Genomic DNA, 23,163 nt, shown 5'->3' with positions numbered 1-23,163 from the left:
CAAAAAGCATACACCAATACAGTAATGAAGTCATTCATCCTCTGTGGCTGTGTGAAAAACTCTGAATGCTTCATTTTTCAGCCGCTCTTCTGGGATTTTATTGGAGCACAATAGGATTCCAAGAAATGATGATGAAATATCTCTAGTGGCTCTCCAGCATTTCTCATGCGAAATCTGGCTTTTGTCTAAGCGCGGCTACATTTAGGCACATATCTCATTATCTGAGTTTAAGCTTTTTGTGAGAGATGCGGTTACAAAATCGATTCTGCTCTTGCCTTTCCGAAGCCGGGGTCTCACTGCTCCTCTTTCTCTTTGCCTCCTACTCTCGTGGGATTATCCCATATTTTAAGCTGAATAACTTCTATAAATCACAAGAACGCCTTGTGGTTTTATTAATGTAAAATGCCAAAGGAATGAATACCAATTAAGATATCTTGTAAGTCCGGGATTATTCATGTTCTAAATTACGATCTTTTAAACGTGATGTTGCAAAAAGTCGTTTCATTCTTGTATTCTACTGAGAAAAAAAAGATAGCTTTACATAATTCTCCAGCTATCGTGATGAAAAACTGCTTATAACAATGCCAAAAACAAAATTACAATGAACAAATGTCTCCCTATTGATATAAAACAGATTACCTTGTTTTGAAAAGTGCATCCAATTTTTGATCTTCAGTGCAGCCAAAATTTCCTGTATTGCACATCTGTTCAAGAAGAGCTTATGTGAGGAAGAGGCTGATGTCAGTCTGCCTGCCCTGTGTGATTTAATCCTTTCCTGCCTTGAACCGTCAGTGCACTGCTAACAGAAAATGCAAATAGGCTTTCCCCCTTAGTGACACTTTCAGCACCACCTGTCCACAATATCACAGAGATAGACTCTTTGATGAACGGACCCAAGATGGCAAATAATCTGCCACTGGAACGAGCACACAAGATAGCCTATAAAATGCAGTTTTTTGAGATCGTGGAGGTCTGGGTGGATTTCTTCCTTTGCTTGGGGATTACTCGGAGCACGTTACAGCTCATTGTACACTAGATCGCATCCGACAGATTCTCTGTCATCCAGAAAACCAGATGTCGCTGTCAATCAGTAATAAAAAGGACCACACATTGATCCAGAGGTTAAAAACAGATAGAGTGAGATGTAATCATTCATGACTGTGTGTTCCAAACCACCCTGTAACCATTAATGACGCCATATAATGATATGTCACTCCTCCATATGTTCGTCCCATTTATAGACGTGTAATATCATAAAAGGTTCACTAACCCCGTCTTTACATATGAAGGAGAAATGGGTGAAAACCGTCCGTTGATGTGTGTGTGTGTGTGTGTGTGTGTCTATATTTGCTGCCCCTTGTGTGTCTCTTTACACCACACCCATCCATCACTCCAGCCTTTCGCCACTTGGCCAGTTAATTACCTTTTCCTGTTCACTCACGCACATAAAGAAAACAAGCCCCTTTCAGACTGTTTGGACAGACTTCATTCTCCCTCGCCGCCCCCTTTCCAACATCTTTTTCTTCCTCTCTCCTCTGTGGACACAGGGCAGCCTTCACTGTCCAAGATCCGTCAAGCTTTCATCAGCTTTGGCCAGGGTCAGAGTGCCGGGGAGGGTCAAACTGAATTCAGCAGCGCTGCAGTGAGAGACTTTAACAGGTCTCCATAAGACATCCGGTAGTGAACGATCACTGCTTAAACTCAGCGGCAACTGATTTGAGTGCTGAGTGCACAGACAGAACAACATCGACCTCTGAAGGTTTCACATTCGTGGAAAAAGTATTTTTCAATTTAGCAGGATAAAACATTATATTTCTCACTCCCCTGCCCAGTGCTACAGCAGAGGCTGTCTGGCGGCGGCGGCGGCGGCGGCGGCAGCAGGGCTGCTTGCTATGCTGTCCTCGCCAGAGACGCAGTGAATTGTGTTTACGTATACCTGCACAAGCCATTGTGCACTTCTAATTAAAATGGCTGATTTTTTTGGCTCAGAGATGCTCTCAAGGTAGTTCCTCTTTTCCCCCAACCAGACTTGCCAAAATGAGTGTGTAATGAAAAATTCAACAGGCAAGCTGTAAAGGCAGAAGCCAGGTGTTGCTGTAAACTGCAGGTGAAAGCAAGGACAGAAGGGAGGAAGGTGAGAGGGAGGGGAAGAGGGTTAAAATAGTCTGGCAGCTACACAGAGTGCAGGGATAATGAAAAGTATATAAAAGTATATAAAAAAGGAAAATGCATAGGAAGGAATATCCCACTGCCTCCAATAGCAAATCTTTGTTTTATATACTGAATACACTTATACACTGTATAATCGATGCTTATCTGCTTTATATTTAATTCTTGTAACTAAGATGTTGAGAAAAATGCTAAAAGGCCCACATTATCCAGTAGCTTACAGCATGAGGCATATAACTCTTATACATTTAAAAAAGAGTGGAAATCTGAATTTATTCCATGCATTTGTAAAGTCCTCAACAGTGTGCAGGTCTGAACTTGTAATCAGTATTCCTAACGGTCCACTAAAGCTCGTTGTAAGATCTATTTTTGTCCAAGTACCTACTCTAAACTCTCACCACAGAGCACATGATCCTGATACAATAGTTCTCTCCAACAGTCCAAACCGCTACTTCACTTGTACTTCACTTCAAAATGCTTTTTTTTCTAAACATTTTTTCAGTCTAAACGCAGCGATGACAGCCACCTGCTTCTCCTCTGTCTGAACTGTCACACCAAGAGAGCTGCAGTCGCTGCAGTTATGTTGTACGGGGGGAACATTTTCATTTCGACTGGAAAACGAGCACTCCCAGGTCCCCGCAGTTTATTTAGAGAGAAACCTCTGCTAAAAGCTCACGGCAACTAATCTCCATCGGAGGGGTAAAGTGTGACAGCAGTGAACAGCCAGACGCGTGGAGTGCGCATATGAGTAGTTAATTATCAAAGAAAAAATGCAAAGGGAGTTGCTCATGCTCAAACAGAAGTAATTGCACACAGCATTTGATCAACATCCTCCAGATCGCATAATGGAAAAACTCTGGGACTAAACATAAACAACATAATTAAAATTAATCATTTTCAGATCAACATTTAAGTAGTTTTTTCATGCCAAGCAGCCCATTTAGAATGCATGAGGTATAACATATGGATCTCTGCACCTCATCTTATGTCCTCATTGCAATAGTTCGTCCCTCCTCTTTGGAGAAAATGCAAAGCTATACATACTCCTAGTGATATAAAAAGAAAGTGACGGGGAGTGATGACAAGGTGAAATGTTGAGCATCCTCCAACAATAATTCTGCCCACTTTCCCCTTAGAACGGACTGTACAGTAATTATGCTGGCAAGCTGCCATGTGGATAATTATTATTCATTTTTCCGTTCCTGAGTGTTTGTGAGTTTCGGTCTCCCTCCCCCTCTCTGTCTCCTCATAGACGGACTCTGTATCTTTGTATTGAGCCACAGTAACTGGTTACTGATGAGCGTGGCACTTTTGCGTTTGGCAGATATCTAAATTCTCAGCCAGTGCAGGATTATGTGAGCAACAGGCTAACCGATTAACATCACAAATGTGCAGGGAGTATAAAAAGAGCTAAAGGTGAGGCCGACATTTTTGCCTCGCTGAAGAACAAATCCTGAGCCAAGGTGAGCAGTGCTGAGCATTCCTGTCCCATCCGCTCCCAGTCTGCAGAGCATTATCTCAGAGAGTGACACGCTTTGTGTTTTCACGAAACTGCTGTGTGTCGGCAGAACAATGGAGCAGCAGAGATGCGAGAGGCGGAATCAGTCTGGCGCAACAGCCTCGTGTAGGTATGGCACAGAGAGAGGGGGGGGAATACTAATTTATCATGAAAGATGTCATTACCATGCCAATGACTTCTCAGAGAGCACAATCATCGCTAATAATAGAAATTTAAACATCAGCGCAGGGCTTTCAGACAGGAAGTGGTGTGTTAATGGGAAACTGATGTGTGTTTATGAGAACTAGACACCAAACTAGACATTGGTGAGAGCACTGATAGAAGAAAACACAAAGATAAGCACTAACCAGCATCTGTTTTGTTTTGTTGTTTTTTTTTGGGGGGGGGGGGGTTCTTGCTAATTGAGATGTCTAGACACATTCAGTTGAATCGCAGCAAGATAAGGAGGTAGGCGGAACTATCTCGGAGGAGCGTAGCACATACTAATCCACTTATTGAGTCTGAAGGATTTTCATTCACAAGCCTCGAAAATGCTTAGCTTATCAAAATTCTTTCACATGCACATTTTGCCACTTTGTTTTTCAGGAACAATAGCATCCTGCAAATGGCCTTATGGCCTACAACACTAAGCTACTCCGGCAGCTTCACTTAATATTAAAATGAGACGGTGAGGACGAGTTGAAGTGAAAGGCAATTTTAAACTATTTTTCAACCTTTTTGTCAATTTTATAGCATCCGTTTGAGTCAAAACACAGATTTAACATTATGTTAAGATGAACTCTGTAATCCTTTGAGATGCAATGAAGTTAAATTGAAACAAGACTTGTAGATGCAGGAAATAGTGAAGCTATTTGAAAGTATTACACAAGCTATTTTCACACATGTGTTGCAGCCTAATTTACTAAACATTGGAAGTGAATGTAAATGTCTTAGGACACCATAACACAAGATTGTGCCCACGCATGAACAGTGCAGGTAAATTTCCCGAGAATTCACAGCAATAAGAGGGCATCGTGTGTCCTGCCTCCTGCATCATCTACACAGGTGTCACCCCTTACCTAAACCAAATGCAGTAATTCAAGTTAGTAGGACCACATCAAACACAGAGAATCTTTTGCTGTGTGGTATGTTTGAAGTTCACATAATGCCAAAATGATTCTCCTGAAATTGTCTGGACTGAATGGCTTAGCTTGGTGCCAATCTAGCCTTTTGTCTGCATAACCAGGGACAAAACAAGTTACAAAACTGTCCTTATCATCATGTCTGGGATGTCAGCATGGGCGGACAAGGATATCGCTGCTGTCACTTCACATAATGAAATCAGTGGATAAACTTTTGAGTTGCTGGGGACTTTGTTGAATTCTCACTATGTCTCTAAAATTGTGCTCTTCACATTTTTAGGGGTGTTTTTTGTATGTAATGTCACAACACTGCAAATCTCAGTAAAAGCTTTGGAATTCAGCTAGAGTGAGACACTCACGATTCTTAAAGAAACAGTGGGAGAGTCGGCACAGTCTGCGTATTTTTGGCTCAAGGGCACAATGGCATAGATCTGAGTCCGTCTGTTTCCAAAGACACTAAGCGAGGTGAGAGGTGTTATACTGTCTATGGCAGAATGAATGTATCTGACCATTTTTCATCCGCTTCCATTGAAAAATGAAAATATTTATGAATCGAGGAGAATGCAAAAGAGTCAATACACTCATGGTGCAAATTCATGCAAGTTTATTTTCATTTTGTGAAGTACACTGAAACAGTGGGACTTGGCAATTACATCATTTAAGACTGAATCAGATGTTACGTCAGTGTGTGCTTGAGCTACAAACACACAGAAACACACGCTCCCACATAAGTGGGTCTGGGGATGCAGAAGCATGCCCGGTCCATGCTCGGGGTTTGATTGCAGGGCTGAGGGGTCAAAGGGTAACTAATTGCGCGACTCATGGAGGTCAGCATTGGTGTGGCCTCCTGCCAAAGCACTGGAACACCACCTGAAGGTCTGTCAAGAAAGACAAATGAACTCCGACCCCCACTGCTGATGACATCGACCCCAGCCAGCGAGCGCACGCCACATCTTAATCTGGGTCTTGGAGACAGGGGCAGACGGCTGCCGCTGATCCAGATGTGACGTGACAAGGGCGCTACTGATGTTTTGTGTGTCTTTTTTTCAATAAAGCACTCCTAGTGGGTCAATCCTTCATGTATAACTTAAAGAATTATTGTGGTTAGACTGGACACAAATTGAAAAACCCACTCGGTGTAACAATAGGATTCCTGTGCATGGAGCTGTTTCGCTTTTAGCAATGCCATAAAGAGCTAAACTTAGCCCTGCCATCAATTCCTGGAATGCCACAAGGGCAACTCTCAGTTTTACATAGTGACTCATCAAAGTAGAGAGAGATGATTATCATTTTTCACCAGTCAGTAATTAGCTCGCTCCCTAATCAGGTGTTTGTGCAGTACGCCTGTCCATACCTTCTTATTAAGCAATATCGATGCATGCACTGGAGCTTTTACCTGCCGTGCAATCAGCAGTAAGCCGCAGCCTGAACCACAGTGAATCTGCTGGAATGCACCCATTGTTGCTGTGTGTGTGCGTGCACGTGTGTGTGTGCCATCCTTTTGTAAAGAATTAACAAATAAGTGTGACGGATGGATAAATCACTTGACGAGCCCTGCCTGATGAAAAAGCCAGTGTGATTGAGGTCTAGGGATCATCCAAAACAAAAAAAACAAAAAAAGAGCATCTCGCTTTCATGATTAACAGAATGTCGAAAAGGATTTCCCTTCTTAAACAGACATTACAATCATGTGAGGCTAATAGCCAAAAGGACACAACCAGATGGGACGTCTCCCTCTCTCCTGTGCTGCACTGTTTGAGAGACAAAAATGACCCAGACCTGTGTCAACAGCTGGGAAAAGCATCCCTGCTTTACGAAAGTGATAAAAATAACACTGAAGTACCCCACTGTGGGTTACGCCCAGAACAGGTCTGTTTTTCCTGGCCGGGAGGGTCACTGTCAGACAGAGCTGGACCTCCAGCCAACACACATCAAGGCGGCACTTTCCAAGCCTCCATTTTCGCCCCTCTCTTTTCCTGTTTTGACAGGAAACAGGAGATGATAACATAGTCGCACAAACAAGCAGAGATTGCCTCCGACCTGCTGCCGTGCTGTCCTCGTGTGGCAGCGAATGTCTGTTTTCTTTAGAGGGCCTCGTGTCCGAACATAGGAAAACATGCACTCGCTGTCTGGCGCGAGCGTGAGCATGAGCATGAGGCCGCCGTGACGCACGGGCTTTCGCGCGGGCACACCTGACACACACATCAAATTCACACCTGTCTTTACATCAAGCCTGAGTAACCTTTCCATAGCCTGGCACGGTGTCTTTTGTGCGCTGAGCACTTCCTCACAGGATCCCAGCGGCGTGCCAGCACAGCGTCACACAAAGAGCTGCAATAAAACAGACCACCAAAGTCACGGACACAAGACTGAAAGAGGAAAGATGAAAGCTGCGGTGGTCGCCACGGGGAACCAAACATACACGGAGGACGTGAGCAGAGGAGCAATGTCAATATCTGGCAGGGGGGGAAAGGGTAGGGAGGGGAGTGGCACTGGCGTCAGCAGGGTAGCTTTGAAGGCAAAGGGAGGTGAAGATGAGTAGCGTCTCCTGTCCGAGGCTCTTTTTGGAATGTGTGCCTTTTATGTTGTCAGGAAGCACACTGTGGTGAGACACAACAAGTGGAGTGATGGGGCCATTAGAGAAGGCTTTGTTGATGGTGTGAGAAGCTCAAAGGCACGGGACACTTTGATTGCCCTTTCTGATTCCCCTGTAGCCTTTGTTTACGAGCTAATTAAGCATTGTTCAACTGCTATAGCACCATGATGACTTTGAATGGTTACTGTAGGGCTTTTACAGCACCCCTAATAAGATAACCACTAACGTATAAAACACTTTCTGCTGCAATCTAGTGTGGGAACCAAACTCTATATGCATACGTTGTGTGCCTGAATGCCTGGCAATAGCTGAAAAAGAGAAAATGCATAAAAGAGAGGAAAACAGACACATCACGTGTAGTCCCACAGGTCAAATTCAGTTCAAATGTTACTGCTTCTTTGGGAGTTCAAGTGTACCCCAATTTCACCTCTCTCCTGGACATCACGACCCAAACAGATCCTCTCGCACAAAAGGGATGAAGACATAAACGCCCAGCGTGGGACAGTGAGGTTAAGGGTTCAGTGGCTGGACAGAAAAAGCAGGAGGAGGGCACCGTCTCGCTACATAGATGTGGTAATGACCGTGTGGCAGCAATGGAGTTTGTGGAAGATTGCTCACAGTAAATAAAGAGTAGAGGAGTGGATTTTGTGTAGGAAGGAATGCATTCACGTGGTGGTGAACAGGTACAGAGAGGTCAGAAAAAGCACAGGAAAAAGAAAAAATGGAGAGAGAAGTTCAAACTATCATTCCTAGCTAAATTAAATTTGTAAAAAGAGATGCGTTTGAGGTCAGGTCAGCATAGCTTAAACAGGATTGCTTAAATGTGAAACTAAAGATGGCAAAAACTGTAAATAAACAATAAAATGTAGTGTTTAACACCATCTAGCAGGCCCTCTGGCTGACTTTGAATGATATTAAAGCATGATCCTGCACTGTGAGTTCTGGCGTTTATGATCTCCTTGTTGCATCTCCTGAAAGACACAGGGGAGGGTTGAGCTGAACAGAGCAAAGGATCAGAGCGCGAAACACAACTACAGCATCCACTCCTGCTTCGAACAGTAAAACTTGGCAGGAATTTGCCAAGGCTACAAGTGCAGGTGCTCTCCCCAGGAGCTTCCCCCCTTTTCATCTGAGGAGGGACAGCATTTCCGCGTTGCACAGACATGTTCAAAGGTATTCCAGCAATGTTTTTTTTGTTTGATGCATAAATTTAGAGCGGTAAACAAAAAGCTGCCATCTATCATGTTGATTTAGAGGTGCCTGATAGAGGCACCGGGAGTGAACACTGCCAAAACAGCCACTGGCAAAGCGAATACAGCTGAGTACCTAAAAGACGGCACGTTAATGATGACAATTTCAGGCAACAAAACAACAGCATGTAGGAACAAAATATAAACTGAAAGCATCTCTGAATGAAAGTGATTTCAGAGCAGTAATCAGGGGTAGAAGCCGCTGTCAACTGAGAATGTGGCAAAGACACAATGCTATCGGTAAATCTACACACATATACAAACACTCACTTGATGACAAGTCCCTCCATAGGTTTTTGCCCATCATCAGCATGTTAGCTGGGCACTTACCTTTGAGTCTGCACTGTGAGGCCTCCCCGGCAAGTTCCCCGAAAAGCTAGGACGGCTCTGCTTTTATAGGTGGTACTGAACTGATACTGAGCAGCAAACGCAGAGGATGGAGAGGCAGTTTGGGACTCGTAAACAGAGAGGTTTAAGTTTAAGTGCTCGACACACACGAAGGAGATAAAACAGCCCAGAGCTCTTCAGCAAAGAGAGTGACATCATAAAATAGAGCGGCCGTAACAAGAGGGGAAGCATAAAGGACGGATCTATTAATGGGAGAGATGGTTCATAGGAGAAAGGCAGGGGAAGGTTTACTCCACGAGCATCTGCTGCTTGGGAGTAATGACAAGCTCGAGGTGGCACAGTTTATCAAGACAGTACATATCTGCTGATCTGAATATAAATCTAATTACCCTTCATTTTCTTTTTGTTTTTCCAACCAGTGACCTCTAAAGTGATTGTTATCGTGATACACTGTAGCTTATACATTAGCTCTTACTCTTTTCACTTTGCAGCCTGTTCAAAACACACTGCTACAGATTTCAAGCACTTTTTTCTTTATCTTTTTTATGATTTTTTCGTGGCTCATCGAGAAGAGATTAAAAAAAAGGTCTGCAATCACACTTTTGTGAGTTTGTCTAGCAGCAAAACATCATTGTCTTATATTAATGTCGATTTTACAAAACAAAATCAATAAAACTTTTTTTTTCACATTTTCCCAAAGTATAAAAGTCTAAGGAAAAGGACTTCAGCTGCCAATCACAGACAAACAACGCAGCTATTTTATGACTTTTTCAGTTGAAAATCCATTATGAAAATCCATACGGCTGCGATTGACCTTTTCGTTGTTCCGCCTGTTGAAAAATTCAGCGACAACAATTTTCCATTGGAATAAAAGCAACATTGATGCCATTTGTCGAACGCAGGGCTATGCCATTTCCTTTCAAATGTCAGCAGACAAATTGCCAAGTCAGGTCATTTGATAATGAGAGAAAAGTCCAAATTGAAACACATTTCTTCTTTACTTTAGCTTCCTCTCACTACAGAAGGTTTACCTGCTTTGATGCTAAGCTGACATTATTGATATTCATATACATAATAATACTTAGATGCTTAATGGCATTTTAGACCCTGATATATAAGCTAGTGATAAAACACAAGGGGTAAAGAAAGCTCATCATAACTAACCCCAGCAAGTACTAGAGTAATGCTACTGGATGGTTACCTTCTCCATGACCACCACCAGGCCAGTGAAGATAAAACGCCGACAGTAATAAAGCAATCATAAATTGGTAGTAGTTAAGATCAGAAAGACGGATGCATTCAGCAGCAAACTGGAAAGGATGGAGGGACTCTGACTGTGCTTCATCTCTATCTTTTTTTCCTCTGGTACTTTCACGCACATTCACACATCATCAATACCCACGCTCATCCTCACACATGGGGCGGGACACTCAAGCGTGAAATGAACATGAGCAGCGTGAACTTTGACTGGCATCTTTTTTTTATATACCGTGCCAGGATTTATGGAGCACTATATACGTATCTGAATGAGCTCCTGACAATAAAGAATAGCCTAAAGCATAGCTGGGGAGTCCGGTGGAGATGAGTTAACACAAGCCATCTACAAGTCACACCACAACTCATCGCTATCCATCTGCTATTACACAAACACAAATAGAATCAGAGAGAGATGCATGCACACTATTGCTCTGACACATATGGGGAAATATGACATGACAGCAGACTGGTGCACTTACGGAGCAGCTGCAAACCGCAGCCACAGTTTACTACTCTTGGCCACTCAGGGGCTCCTCTGGGAATAAAAAGAAAGAAATATTACATTGCCTAAACAACAAACATGATTGCAGGCATGTTGCAGAGAGTAATTACTTTGCTTGGAGGTGCAGAAGAGTCTTTTAGGATTCCTTTAAATTCTCTAAACAAGCCAATTGTGGATAAAAATTACCCGTTTTTAAAAAAAAAAAGTAATATGTAAAGTGACACGTCCTGATTAGTGATCTCTAAGCTTCTTATTCACTTGCTTCTGTAGCATCTAACTCTTCGAGTGGCTAAATATTCCCAATGAGGCCACACACTGGCAACTTCATGAACTGGAAGGTGAGAAGTAGATGCTCCATTAACATCTTGCAAAGAGGAAAACAAACAAGGCAATGTCAAGTCTAACTCAGGCAGCATACTCAACTGATCCACTGTTTGTTGTCAGCAAGAGAGCCACGCCCAAAACAGCCCTGAGTTTGCTGTCTGCACATCCATCTTGGCAAGGATACACAGTGCTGGCATTCTCTTTCAGCACATTGCTATAAGCCAGGCGATTTGTCTGCTACCACAAGGCCTTCTGTCAATTGAGTGCGTTTTATGGAGCCAGCAGGAGATTACCTCCAACTCAGTGCTCCTCAGTGTCTGTGTACCATGTTGAAAATTTATCTCAACAACTATGTTTTTTCTGCCTCCCAATACTCTGAATCAGACTCAATAATGGAGTGCAGTCTGCCCGGATTGTGTACATCTCACTTCAACATGACATATGGATCCAAGCGCCAGGAGTACCAAGAGCGCGTGAAACAAACACACACGTGCAATTTTCTTTTTCACGCTCATATTTACGCACGCGCACCTCACCCTAAATGAACAAGTCAAACTGATTAATTCCCACTGGTTAGACTTCTTGTTGCATTCGTGTTCGTTGTTCACTGACATTTCTGCCTTTGTTGTTCTGTTCTCATGCTCTGCAGACCTGTGCCGTGCCGTAACACATTGGCCTGTCAGCCTAGACTGCAAATCCATTGTTTCATTTCAGTCTGGCTCATTGTAACACATGATCCTTCACCAAATAGCAGCAAACCCATTCAGACACATGTTATTATGTATGGCAATTATTTTTCAAACCCACTAAGAATAAGAAGCCGACATGGGATATAGGTGTTGTCACAGTCGGAGCATTACAGGGTGCTTTGATTCAGCTTAATCCTGTAAAGATGACTGATCATAAAATAAATGGGATACTAGCGTAGTAAAGTAAACATGTATCTGTGAACAACTGTTGACAGACATTTTAAATATTACTGCACTTAATTAACATCCAATCAAAAACTCAGAGAAGTACAAAGTATTTAGATTCCAGGGGACATATGTTTATTCACATTTTTTGGGATATAAAGACCATCTCTGTTTCCCTCTCATTAATTTCAATTACTCATGCCACTACAGACAGGTTAGCTTGGCAAAGCGACTGGAGCAGGTGGAAACAGCTATTATTCTATCCAGTTTTTAAAAATTGTTACTCCTGTCAAACATTGCCTTGTCATTTTTTTTACACTTTTCCTTTCTTGTAGATAAAATAAATGAGATGCATGTTCATTTGTCACCTGCTATTTTCAGGTGATGTGTTATGCCAAGATGCAAACGGTTTGCAGCTTTATATCTAACATGTCAGTCATAAGAAGGGCACATTCACCTTTAACTCCTTGCAAGATAATAAATTAAGAAGTGTCAGGAAAAGTGAGGTTTCCTGCTTTTTATTAAAAAAGAGAATTTGTATTTAGTCAGCATATTAGCCCATGATTAAGGACACAAGATTCATGTTAGGACAATAAAGTGACTATCTGGTGAGGCCAGGACCAAAGGTCAAAACTGATGGTGCTGCGATTCTTGGTTTCCAGGTATGCCACAGCCAGAGAAAGCTCTTTTTGAGTCATTTAAGGTGATCTTTTATAAATAGTGACAAAACTATGACCAGCCAAAACCTTCAAACATGACAGCTGAAATGCCGTTAATAGAGGCGTGCAATGATTTTTAAATTAACTCTCGTTACTGTTAATAACGCATATTCCCCTGCCGATAATGAAATGATTTTACAGCTGCAGAAGCCTGGTAGTTGCTTTTACTCATACAGAAGATGGGTTAGAAACAAAAAGATTCAGATAATGTATTAAACACTGACATAAAATTTTAGTTCCAAGATTTATTCTTGCCTGCTTAATTTGACCTAATACCTTGACAGCAATGACTTCAGTTTAGATACAGTGATCTGCTACTTGTGAGACAGAGCTGCTCTTGTCTACATTTCTATCTCTTTCTAAATGCAAAGCTCACTTATTGGGAGTGTATATTTACAGTGAAGATCTAAGATGGAAAGAGATAACTGGAAGCAGCAGGGTAAATCCCCACATCTAAACAGCTCTAAAAAGCTTTGCTCACCTTGACAGGTAACTGTGGGAACATCTGCACGGCTCTCTGTAGACACTGCAATGGCATGCAGTAGCAGCAGAAAGGGCCAGATGGCCGAAGGAGGACACATTCAAGCAAATATGTGCGTGTGCCTGCTTGTGTGCGTACATTATGCGTGTATGTGTGTTAGTGGGCATCTGCTGGGGAGCCTCAGTCAGCTCCTGTTTCATCTTGCTCCCCTGAGCAAGGAGTGACATGCAGACTTGAGGAATGGAAGTTCCAGGTGGAGAATTCCGCAACCTCCTCCAACAGATTCCTGCGGTCTCCTCCTGATGAAAGGTGATGAGCATCAGCCTCACTGCAGCTCACTTTCCATCCAGACCCTTCAGACGTTGAATCTGTGCACCTTGAACCCATTTTCTGCTCTCTGCCTCATACCAATTTACCCTTGCAATTGTGATAAGTGGCAGACTGGCCAGCGACAATTGGGGTCAATTCACTTTCAGCTCACTAAATTAAAGATGTAAAATGAAACTGCAGCAGACACAGTGAAGATGTGGCCTTCATTCCAGAGTTGCCTGGAGGTTAAAAAATAAGGTTTGTGGCCAGTAAAAGTGCTCTGAAAGCAGGACCAGCTGTGAAAATCTGGAAGCAAGAAAGTGAATGAGAAATTCTTTACACTCCTTTAACTACTGACAGAGTTGTTCCACTGTTCAAATTTAAAGGGCTCTGGGAGCACTGGGCAGTTCAGAAGTATAGATGAAGATGAATAACAGGCTGAAAAATAATGGAGATGAAGGTTTTTGGAGGAGGTTTTTTCAAGGCAATTAAATTCCTGCAACGCTCACAGTACTAACTTTGTGCTTTGTTCCACTGAGAAAAGAAAAAGGCGCCTGTCAATTCGGGGTGTCTCAGACAAATTTCGGTCTATACTGAAAAAGTATTGCCATTCCCGCAACACCCAGCACTGGATAAATGAAGCTGTGGGGACTGGGTAAAACGGCAGTACACAACTGCATGCTGCTGAGGCTCCCATATATAGTACAGCATGGTACCAGCATGACTGATGTCTATGGTCTCTGCACCACTTGACACCAGATTATTGCCCTACAGTTTAATACAGCCACATGCCATAAAGCAGAAGTCACACCGCATGCAGGGATAAAGCAAGAGCACAGCTCAGCTCAGAGTCTCTTCTATTCTCCTGCCTCGTCTCTCATCTCCTCCCAGGCCCGTTGCAGTGCTCGCACTGCTGAACAGCCGCACAGGCACACACATACACGTATCAGCGAGGGCCTCGGGGGCTCAGGTGCTTAGAGGTGAATAGAATAATATGGCCATGCTCTGTTTTAAGTCTACGTCAGTTTGGGTTTTCATTCTGTCCTCTGTCGTCTGCCCTCCTACAGCGAAGCTGCAGTGTGCTCTTGTTCCTGCACAGATCAGCTCCTTGAAACCTTAACCCACCATAAAAGCTGAGAGAAGTGACAGAAATGTCAGAGGGCAGTCAACAAAGGAGAGGTAACGGGAACCAGGCCTGCAGAGCTGCAGTCATTTACCCATTTCTCGCCTATATGTTTTGGACACTTTTAAACACACGCTCGCTTGTGCAAAATAGCAAAATATCATTCCTGAATCCTTAGCTGTGTATTCTGCCTCACCTATCTCTGGTCATCATAAATCAAAGACAAACATGCTCAGAACATGCTATGCCAGTGACTGTTTGGCCTGGAAACATTTGTTGGATGACATAAGGTTGATTAATTTCCTTTCTGTAGTGTTTCGGGAAATAAAACCTGATCCGAGACAGTTATATGGATTCACTAACGAGGCTGCATTTTAAATGGATTGAGGGTCAAATAAGGAGCAAAGCAGGAACAAATCAAACATGAATCCCAGTGAGTCATTTGTGAAAATTACCGTTCCTGTAATTTATGAATTCATCATGAAAAACCTGGCAAAAAGGCCTCGTGGTTCAAATTAATTTGTGCAGCCACATTCATAGTCACATTCACTCACCCTATCCATAATAGGCTGGAACACATTGTGCATATATCAGCAGTGCATTGTATTCTTGATTAGCTTGTGGTTTGCTCTCTATCAGCAAGATTTAACTTGATTCACTTGCTCATTATACTTTGATCTGTATGGTGGCCGGGGCAGAGGTCAGTGTCTCACTTCACTCATGGCAGAGGTGAGGCCTGGCTGCAATAAAAAACACCAACAGTTCAGCTTAATTCCAAATCTTTAAACCCTCACAGGCCCGCAGGACATTCTCTGTTAAGCAGTCAGCACACTCGTGCACTCCACAAGGTCCAAGGCTGGTTTTTACATTCATAGGCATCTTTATTTATGATTTTCTGTCAGCACTGACCTGCAGTGAAACCTCAGTGCAATGGTTTGGAAAATGGAAATATTTAAAATACGTCCACAACTCAAAATTTATATTATCAGTAAAAGTACAAAAGTCATAGACATCATTTGCAAATAACAGTTTTCATATTTGATCTTAAAAATAGTTTAATGGTTTTGCAGATGCACTTAGTCCCTTTCTTACTGAAAGCTAGGTGGAAATTGATACCTCACCTCTCCATATGGTGCTAAGCTTTAGCCGAAAGCTGGCTAATTTAGCTTGCAGTAAGAAATTAACAGGTTTCTTTGAAACTGAGATTCAAGCAATCGTTTTACTTTGTGGCATACCTCACCTAACTGCTGTGTCCAGCCACAATAAGCATGCTAGAATTAGGAAATCCAGACTCTCTGCTGTTCTCTAGTCAAGGCATTCATTATTGTAGGTTTTAATTATGCAAATTAAGCAATTGAAGTGCCTTGATTAAATAGAGTCTGGTGGTTGTCAGTGTCTCTTCTTTTTTTTACCTGTCCTTTCAGGAAAGGGCACTTTTCCACGAGACTTTTCATTATCTTCTCTCTGAATAACATAAAATGTGTCAAGGCAGTTAAAATGTAGGGGTAGTAGCTCGAGGACCCAATTTCAGAAAAGTTAATTTAGGCTTGACCCCCTTAGCGTGATGTCATAAAATGGTTATAATCAGAAATTCATTGTAAATGTTATGCAAAAATCGTTGCTGCTGCTGCTTTGTTGAACATTCAAAGCAAGTGGACTGTGCACAAAAACATCACTGCATTGCTGCAATTGTCCACTTACACCACTGGGCTCCACAGAGCCACAATAAACAACAGCGTGGAGGGGAGAAGGGCTTTACTTCCCTGAGTTTCTTGTTCCTTTAGACCCAAACAGGAAAATGCAAAAGCTGTCTGGACTTCAATGTGTGTTAAAAGTCAGCTTTCCCTCCAGTCGCTTCATGTCTGAAAGCACATTCACTTGACCCAAACACTTTTCCTTGAATTTTTATCTACTCACTACTACTACTGTATTCAAACAATAAGTCTACGGCAGAGAAGGGGGGGGGGAGGGATGCCTGGGGACCAAGCTGACTTCCTCCTCTCAAAAACGGGACGGCGGGCGGATGGGGAGGGAGGGGAAGTGTGACCTCAGTAAACAGTCTCCGCACTCATTTTTCCCATGACGGCCGCAGACACAACACTGGCTGAACTCTAGCAGGTATCCCAGCAGGCCACCTGAATAACCGTGTTGACCTTCTTCCCTCCATGGAGGAAGTAATTTGGAAGCGATCATCCATAACTGCATCCATCCTATGAGGCCCAACAGGTGAGCAGCTCAAACTCACAAAGACAATGGTTTTATTATCCTTCACCTAGGGGAAACCTATACCATAACGCTGGTACAATAACAGCACCCTGCCATCACTGTTTGCCACCCCGGAATTAAGGCGCAATTTAGCCATCAACAAGAGCAAAATACGGGGCAGAGGGGAAGTCTTCGTCTCTTTCTTCAGCCCAGAGCACCTGTTGAAGGCCACAAAGTACTGCTGGAGGGTCCCACACTAAAAAAGGGGAGATCAGTTCCCAGGGCAGATAATAATAGTTAGGGTTTGGCTAATGTGTGGACTTAACCTGAAACCTGACTATAGATCTGATACACTCAAAACCACCTTTAAAGATTAGACCACACATACAGGTGATTCAAACCGGAGCACAGGTGCTGTCCAAATGTTTCCTTCTCCCTTATGTATTCTGTTCCTGTATGAACATCAGGTGCAGGCGTATTCAGGGTGAACCTTGTAGAGCAGTAATCCAATCTAACTTTGAGACTTTCCCTCTAAAATGGTACAACAAAGGAGAACCGACCCTGGGGCAAAAACCAGCGCGCCACAACAACAGTGGTCTCAGGGCCTATATTTAACAGCGGTGGGAATTGTGGGAGCAGCAACACAGGAACACTTTCAATGCACAGCGAAGGTCGACTGGGACTTAACTTCCTCCTCAGTCTCCAACGTGAGCGGGGCCTGCTTGTTTCGGCCCCTTCGACCCCCCCACACCCAACAGCAAAATAAAAAGATAAGCATTGTTTAGCCAAACAATAGGCCACTTTCAAAGTCTCAAAAGCTTCCATTTTCACTTCCAGAGCCAGCATTTTGAAGTCAAGTATAGCAATAAACAACTTTGCAAGTGGACTGTGAGAGCTTTCTTGGTGAAACATTAGCTGGATCTAATTTCACTGTTCATGTTTCAATGCGAAGAGCAGGTGCAGGTGGACACAAGCATCACTACAGAGCTCCTATCACTATTCTGTGGTAATAGTTACTATAATTTGCTTGCTTGATGGCTTTTTATGAAAATTTTACCATGAATTACTGTAAAGCAGAAGTGCAACTTGGGTGATCACAGTACTTTTCAATGCAAACAAAAAAAGTTAAAATGTGAGCGACAGAATGTGCTAAAAGATTTCAAAGATTACAAATTATAACACCAACCTTCAGTGAATTCTGGTCAGCCAGAGCTAGCGCTTGTTTCTTCAGCTCTGAGACTTTCTTCTGGCAACTTTGGCAAAAGCCTCCCTTCTCCTCCGACTCGGAGATGGGAACCGACCCGGCGCCCTCAGGAGGAGGTCGGCTGCTCCATTGCGCTTCCTCCGCGGAGTGAAGTCTTTTCCTGGGGGTCGCGGGAGAGTCTCCACCCGGACATCCCTCCACCTTCGGAACAAGCAAAGGTTTGGTTAACTTTTGAGGTTTCAAAAAAGAGTAGTTTGCACTTAAAAAGCGTCCAACTGTGACGGTGAAACTGTTTTGCCTGTACCTTGACAACCCGTTTGAATACAGAGCACCTGAAGTGCGCACCTCACAAAAGCTGATGTAAATAAAAACAATGCAAACTGTATTTAAGAATAAGCAAATTAGTTTTTTTTACACGTAATCCTGTGCAGGGAGACACTTACAGTGAACACGCGGTTGTCATGGTCTCCACCATCAAAAGCTGAACTGCCCCAAGAGGAGCTCATTCTCCCAACTCAAGGTTGCACCTTCAGGAGAACGTCTTGAAACTCACGGATACTGTGGCTGAAAAATGTGAGACCGAGCCATAGGCTGCACCGAAGACCGGACTGAAGGTTATCAGTCATCTGTCACATCGCACCGGACCGGTGGCGACTGGGCGAAGGCAACTTGTGAGTGCGCCCCATGAAGCTCCAAAGTTGTGGAGGAGTTTTGGTACAGGAGGGCACTCAGCCGTGCGCAGGAGGCGGTGTTACTCTCCGAATGGGAGGGATAAAGAAACTTCCCTGCTCATGCGGCAATCGAGTTGTCTGTGAAGTGAACCATTATCGAATATTATACTAATTTAATTGCATAAAAACGTTTCCACTATTTCTTTATTAAAAATCTCAGTAGTTTCTCTCTCAGCTTGCTCTCTTCAGTTTATCACACGCGGATTTAAATAGCCATAGTCTAGAGTACAGTTTTAACGTTTTACAACTGTATTAAATGTAAAAATATCTTAAGAGATATAAAGAGATAAAAAAAAAATATATATATATATATTATATATGAAAAATATAATACTAGATGCCTTAATCACTTTAAGGTACCCAGTCTGTTATTTGGTAGGTAGGGCTATATAAAACCCTAAATTGGAGCTTAATTAAACTAATGTCAAAGACAACATCTTACATGAATGATAATGATAATATGAATCTTCTTGTAGGGTTTTTTTTGTGCTTTATTCGCTTTCAGGGTGCACCGTCAACTGTTGCCTCTCAGGGAGCAGAGATGTTTGTCGCTGATGTTACTCTGGCGCCATCCTCCGTCAGAAATAAAGAACACCATCTCTCAAATTGAAGAGGGTGGGCTCTCCACGGTTAAATATTTAATTGATAAACTTTGAATATTTCATGCGGGTGATGTAAGCGACAGTCGCCACATGCCCTGCTGTCCTGCACATAAGAAACGGTTTCTCTTTTTTCTCTCCCCATAAAAAGATTTTAATTTATTTCACTTTTTTCTCGTCCACTTCTTTTGCACAAGTCATATCAGCCAATGGTGACGTTTTAAACGTAAATATAACCTCCAATATATGTTTTTATCGTCGGCTGCAACATTTCTCGGGGCTGAAAGGGGCTTGTCAAAAGACACTGGAAGATTTATTATTAGGAAATTAAGACTTAAATTAAACAACGCACCTTGTAATAAACATTTTTTCCACACCAGCTTATAAGTCATATTTAAATATGTTGGTAAGTTGTCACTGAATTGTCTACAAAGCCTTATAGGTGTATTTTTCCTCGTTTACTTTAACAGCAGTTAAAGAGAATTTAAGTTAAGGCGCTTTTATTTGCTGCAAAATGCTGAAGAAAGTATTAATACGCAAAACTGGAGATTCTTGAAATCAGTGAATGAAGCTGGAGGTTAACAGGGATCGCAGATGCTACGAGGTGCTGCTCACGGTCCTGAATAGCGGACAGGACCCGTCAAGCGCGCATCATTTATCTGGCTCGTCACTGTTTCCCACTTGTGCAAACAGCGCTCCAGCAAGAACATGCTCTCTGAGATAGCTTTTGTTTCAAACATCCCTTGAGAAAACTCTTACCTTTGTTTTTCTCTTCAGCAGGTGACTTGTAAACCCAAATATAATGTCCGAGTCGACGAAGAATGTCCCCAGGTCTATGACGCTGGGGTTGGGCTTCCCAGCTTCGGGAGACCCCGGTGAGTTTGGTAAAGCCATGTGGGCTGCAAGTGTACCCTAGAAAATATTCCACTCCCTGGGAAACCTATTTGATTCTTACAGCCATCTATTTTATATGTCTCGTACCCCCTAAAAAGATCCAAAGGGGTTTTTAATCCGGACATTCAGTCATTCAAGCTGAGCGCTCGCACGTGTGCGTAAAATAGCCACGACTTCCAGCAGCCCAATAAGAGGGAGGGAAACAAGCACTGCAATCCATCCGGTGCGCAAAAAGGTGTTTATATCCACTGAAATACTTTTTTATTATCCATGATCTTTGAGTGCTGTTGCAGGTCTGAGAGAGAAGGAGCACCTTGTGCATCTGCTGCACTCTCATCTCATCTCCTCTCCTCTCCCCCTCCCTCCCTTCCTCTCTCCCCCTCACTCAGCCTCCCTCTCTCTCCATCTCTCTCGCTCTCTGTTCCCTCAGATAGAGATGACCTGCTCTCATAGCCGATTTGCTGGTGCGTCGTTGTCATCCCCCTGGACGAACACGTAAAACACAATGACAATCCGGCTATAACCCCTAACGGCAGACCCCCTGTAATATTCCTGTATTATTCATGTAGGGGCTTGCAGTAACGACCCAATCAAAGCTTCTATGTTATATGTTTGTCTTATATACATATATAATGTTCCTATAATCTTCCTGCAGCAGAATGTACTGCAGCTCTGTGGTTAAAGTGTTGCTGTAGAAGCCAGTCTGGGATATAATCAAATATGAGGCACTTGATTTGTTTACCGTGATGACGGTTATCTGCAGTGATAGCCAATTTTGTTTGGATTGAAACAGATCAGCTTTTGATTGATTTTACTTTATTACAGTCTGTATCGAAATCAGATCAGCTCAAATTTCCTGTGAGATGTCCAAGGCGGAAAAATCTCCCGAGTGCTGAAATTCCTGATAATTTAAGGTGTTTGCTGCTTAAAAATGGAACTAACAGTTATAACTGAGTAAGATCGCATGGTTGCCAATCACTATGCAGCGAATAGCCTCAACTCTTCGAGCAAGATGCGGCTAAGATAGTGAGATTAAGAACGAGGCCAGTGGGTGGTTTCCCTGTGATCCAGCGGATCTATTATAAAAGTAATGAGTTGTCTTTAAAAAAAAAAACAATTTAGAGACGATTAGTTTTTAGAATGAAAACAGGCGTTAAACAGAATAATCAGAGTGTTGTCCTGCCCGGGTTTAATTTACGAATATAAACCAGTTTTTCTTCTCAGACTGGACTGCACGGAAACAAACTGTAGTGATGATGTCATGCACATGGAGCCGCTCCTCGGTGAGCTACGTGTCACTGTGAAACGCGGCACCCGTGGTGGTTTCACCGAAACACTGGCTCGCATTTCTTGAAAACTGAATTCAAATTGACAAAGTATGCTTTTTTTAATGTTACAGCTGTAAGAATCCGCATTATTTCTTTTGGATTAAATTGATATAATGGGGTTAAGTGTCACCACCAAAGCCCATAAGAGCAGAAACAAATATTTGATAGGCTATATGTTGCACCTGAGAGTGCAGTTTAAATTAAGAAACACCACAGGCTGGTGTGGTATGTGGTATATTGGGCTCCGTGGTATAAGACTATGACATGATTAGCTTTATTTAGCTCTGAGTTTTAAAAGGTGCCTTCAAAGCCCCTGGAAACAGCAGTACACCTGTTGGCTGAGGTTGAAATCTGTGGATGGTTCCTTTAACTTAACAAATGAACTAGCTGAGCGGAAATCATATCTTGGGTGAAATTTATCTTTAACTTCAATCGTTTTATTAGTTTAGCTCATTAGTATCAGAGCCCAAATACAGTCAACTTTTATTCACAGTGGCTGTAAGTGTAAGTGTGACGTATCTGATCTGACTGCTGGAAAGTTGTAAGGTCACCGGGAGAGAGCGGCGACTGCATGGAGCAAAGTTTTTCTTTGTCTTTCAGGAGGGCAGAGAAGATCAAGAGTGACTCTGGTGCAACAATTATGACTTGACAGCTAAGCAGAGGGGGGTTAATCATTTGTTTTATCCCCAGAACAACGCAACTCATCACACCCGCTGTTGCGCATGCACGCGTGCATGCACGCAAACACAGACACCTTTTGTGTGATGGAGAGACAGGGGTTGTGAGAAGAGCAATAACTGCAATTCATAGTAAAGATGATTTACCATGTCCGTCACCCAGCCCTCCCCTCTGGAGGAGGTCTGGGTTGAGTCTCCTCTGGCCGCTGATGAAATTCCAAAGACGGGATCCCCTGGGACTTCGTGTGCTGCTACATCTGCTGCCCTTGCGCACGTACAGGGAAATCGCTCTGGGCATCTCATTAAGTCCTCTCCTATGTCTTATCCTCTGACTGTGAGACCTCGATCTGCAGCTTCTCCCGGTGCACGGACAGGCTTTGTGAGAAACGTTTAGCAAATATTGATAGTTCTTGGCGCATGGAGGAGATCAAAAGAAAAAAAGGAAGGGGGCTGTCTAAAAAGGGGAGGGGGAATAAATGGTGCACACTGCTTTCATGAATGATTTATGCAATGTAGAGTAGCCTTTCCCTTCCCTGGGAAAAAGCATTTGGATTTACTTGTGTCAGATTGTGAGTCCTTAGTTTTGGTTTTCTCATCAAACCTTTAAGCAGAGAAGAGACCTGAATGCAAACCTGTGGCTTTAATTAAGTCTATCTCAGTTTAGAGGCTTTTTAAACTAATTTAGACTAATAAATGATTTAATCAATATAATACAGACGGGAAAACAACAGCCCAGGAAAAATGATATTAAACCAAGTTAAATGGGGAAATAGCTGCTCCACGCTTAACTATTTGTTGATTAAAATGTCTTACCAGCAATTATTTTTCTCTGTTTTGTCAGATTAGATAGCAGCAGATGTGATTTTTCCATATTTACCACAGTTGCAATTTTC

The 23,163-nt window shown here is 42.8% G+C and overlaps 1 protein-coding gene across 1 annotated transcript in view; it reads right to left on the bottom strand.

Annotated features, from left to right (window-relative positions):
- kif26ab (kinesin family member 26Ab) overlaps nucleotides 1–18,744 on the bottom strand; it is a 66,293-nt gene extending 47,549 nt beyond the window's left edge. The window contains exons 1-2 of the mRNA XM_082515538.1: nucleotides 18,485–18,744; nucleotides 18,024–18,242 (exon numbers count right to left, since the gene is read on the bottom strand). Of these exons, the coding sequence (XP_082371664.1) occupies nucleotides 18,024–18,242; nucleotides 18,485–18,547 (282 nt within the window). The 5' untranslated portion in view covers nucleotides 18,548–18,744. The remainder of the gene's footprint in view (nucleotides 1–18,023; nucleotides 18,243–18,484) is intronic.
- Between the last annotated feature and the right edge of the window lie 4,419 nt (nucleotides 18,745–23,163).

The sequence above is a fragment of the Aulonocara stuartgranti genome, assembly GCF_965226115.1.
Source record: "Aulonocara stuartgranti genome assembly, chromosome: 19".
In the NCBI taxonomy this organism is placed as follows: Eukaryota; Metazoa; Chordata; class Actinopteri; order Cichliformes; family Cichlidae; genus Aulonocara; species Aulonocara stuartgranti.
Note: the sequence above shows the minus strand (reverse complement) of the source record. Positions and strands in the feature narration are given on the sequence as shown.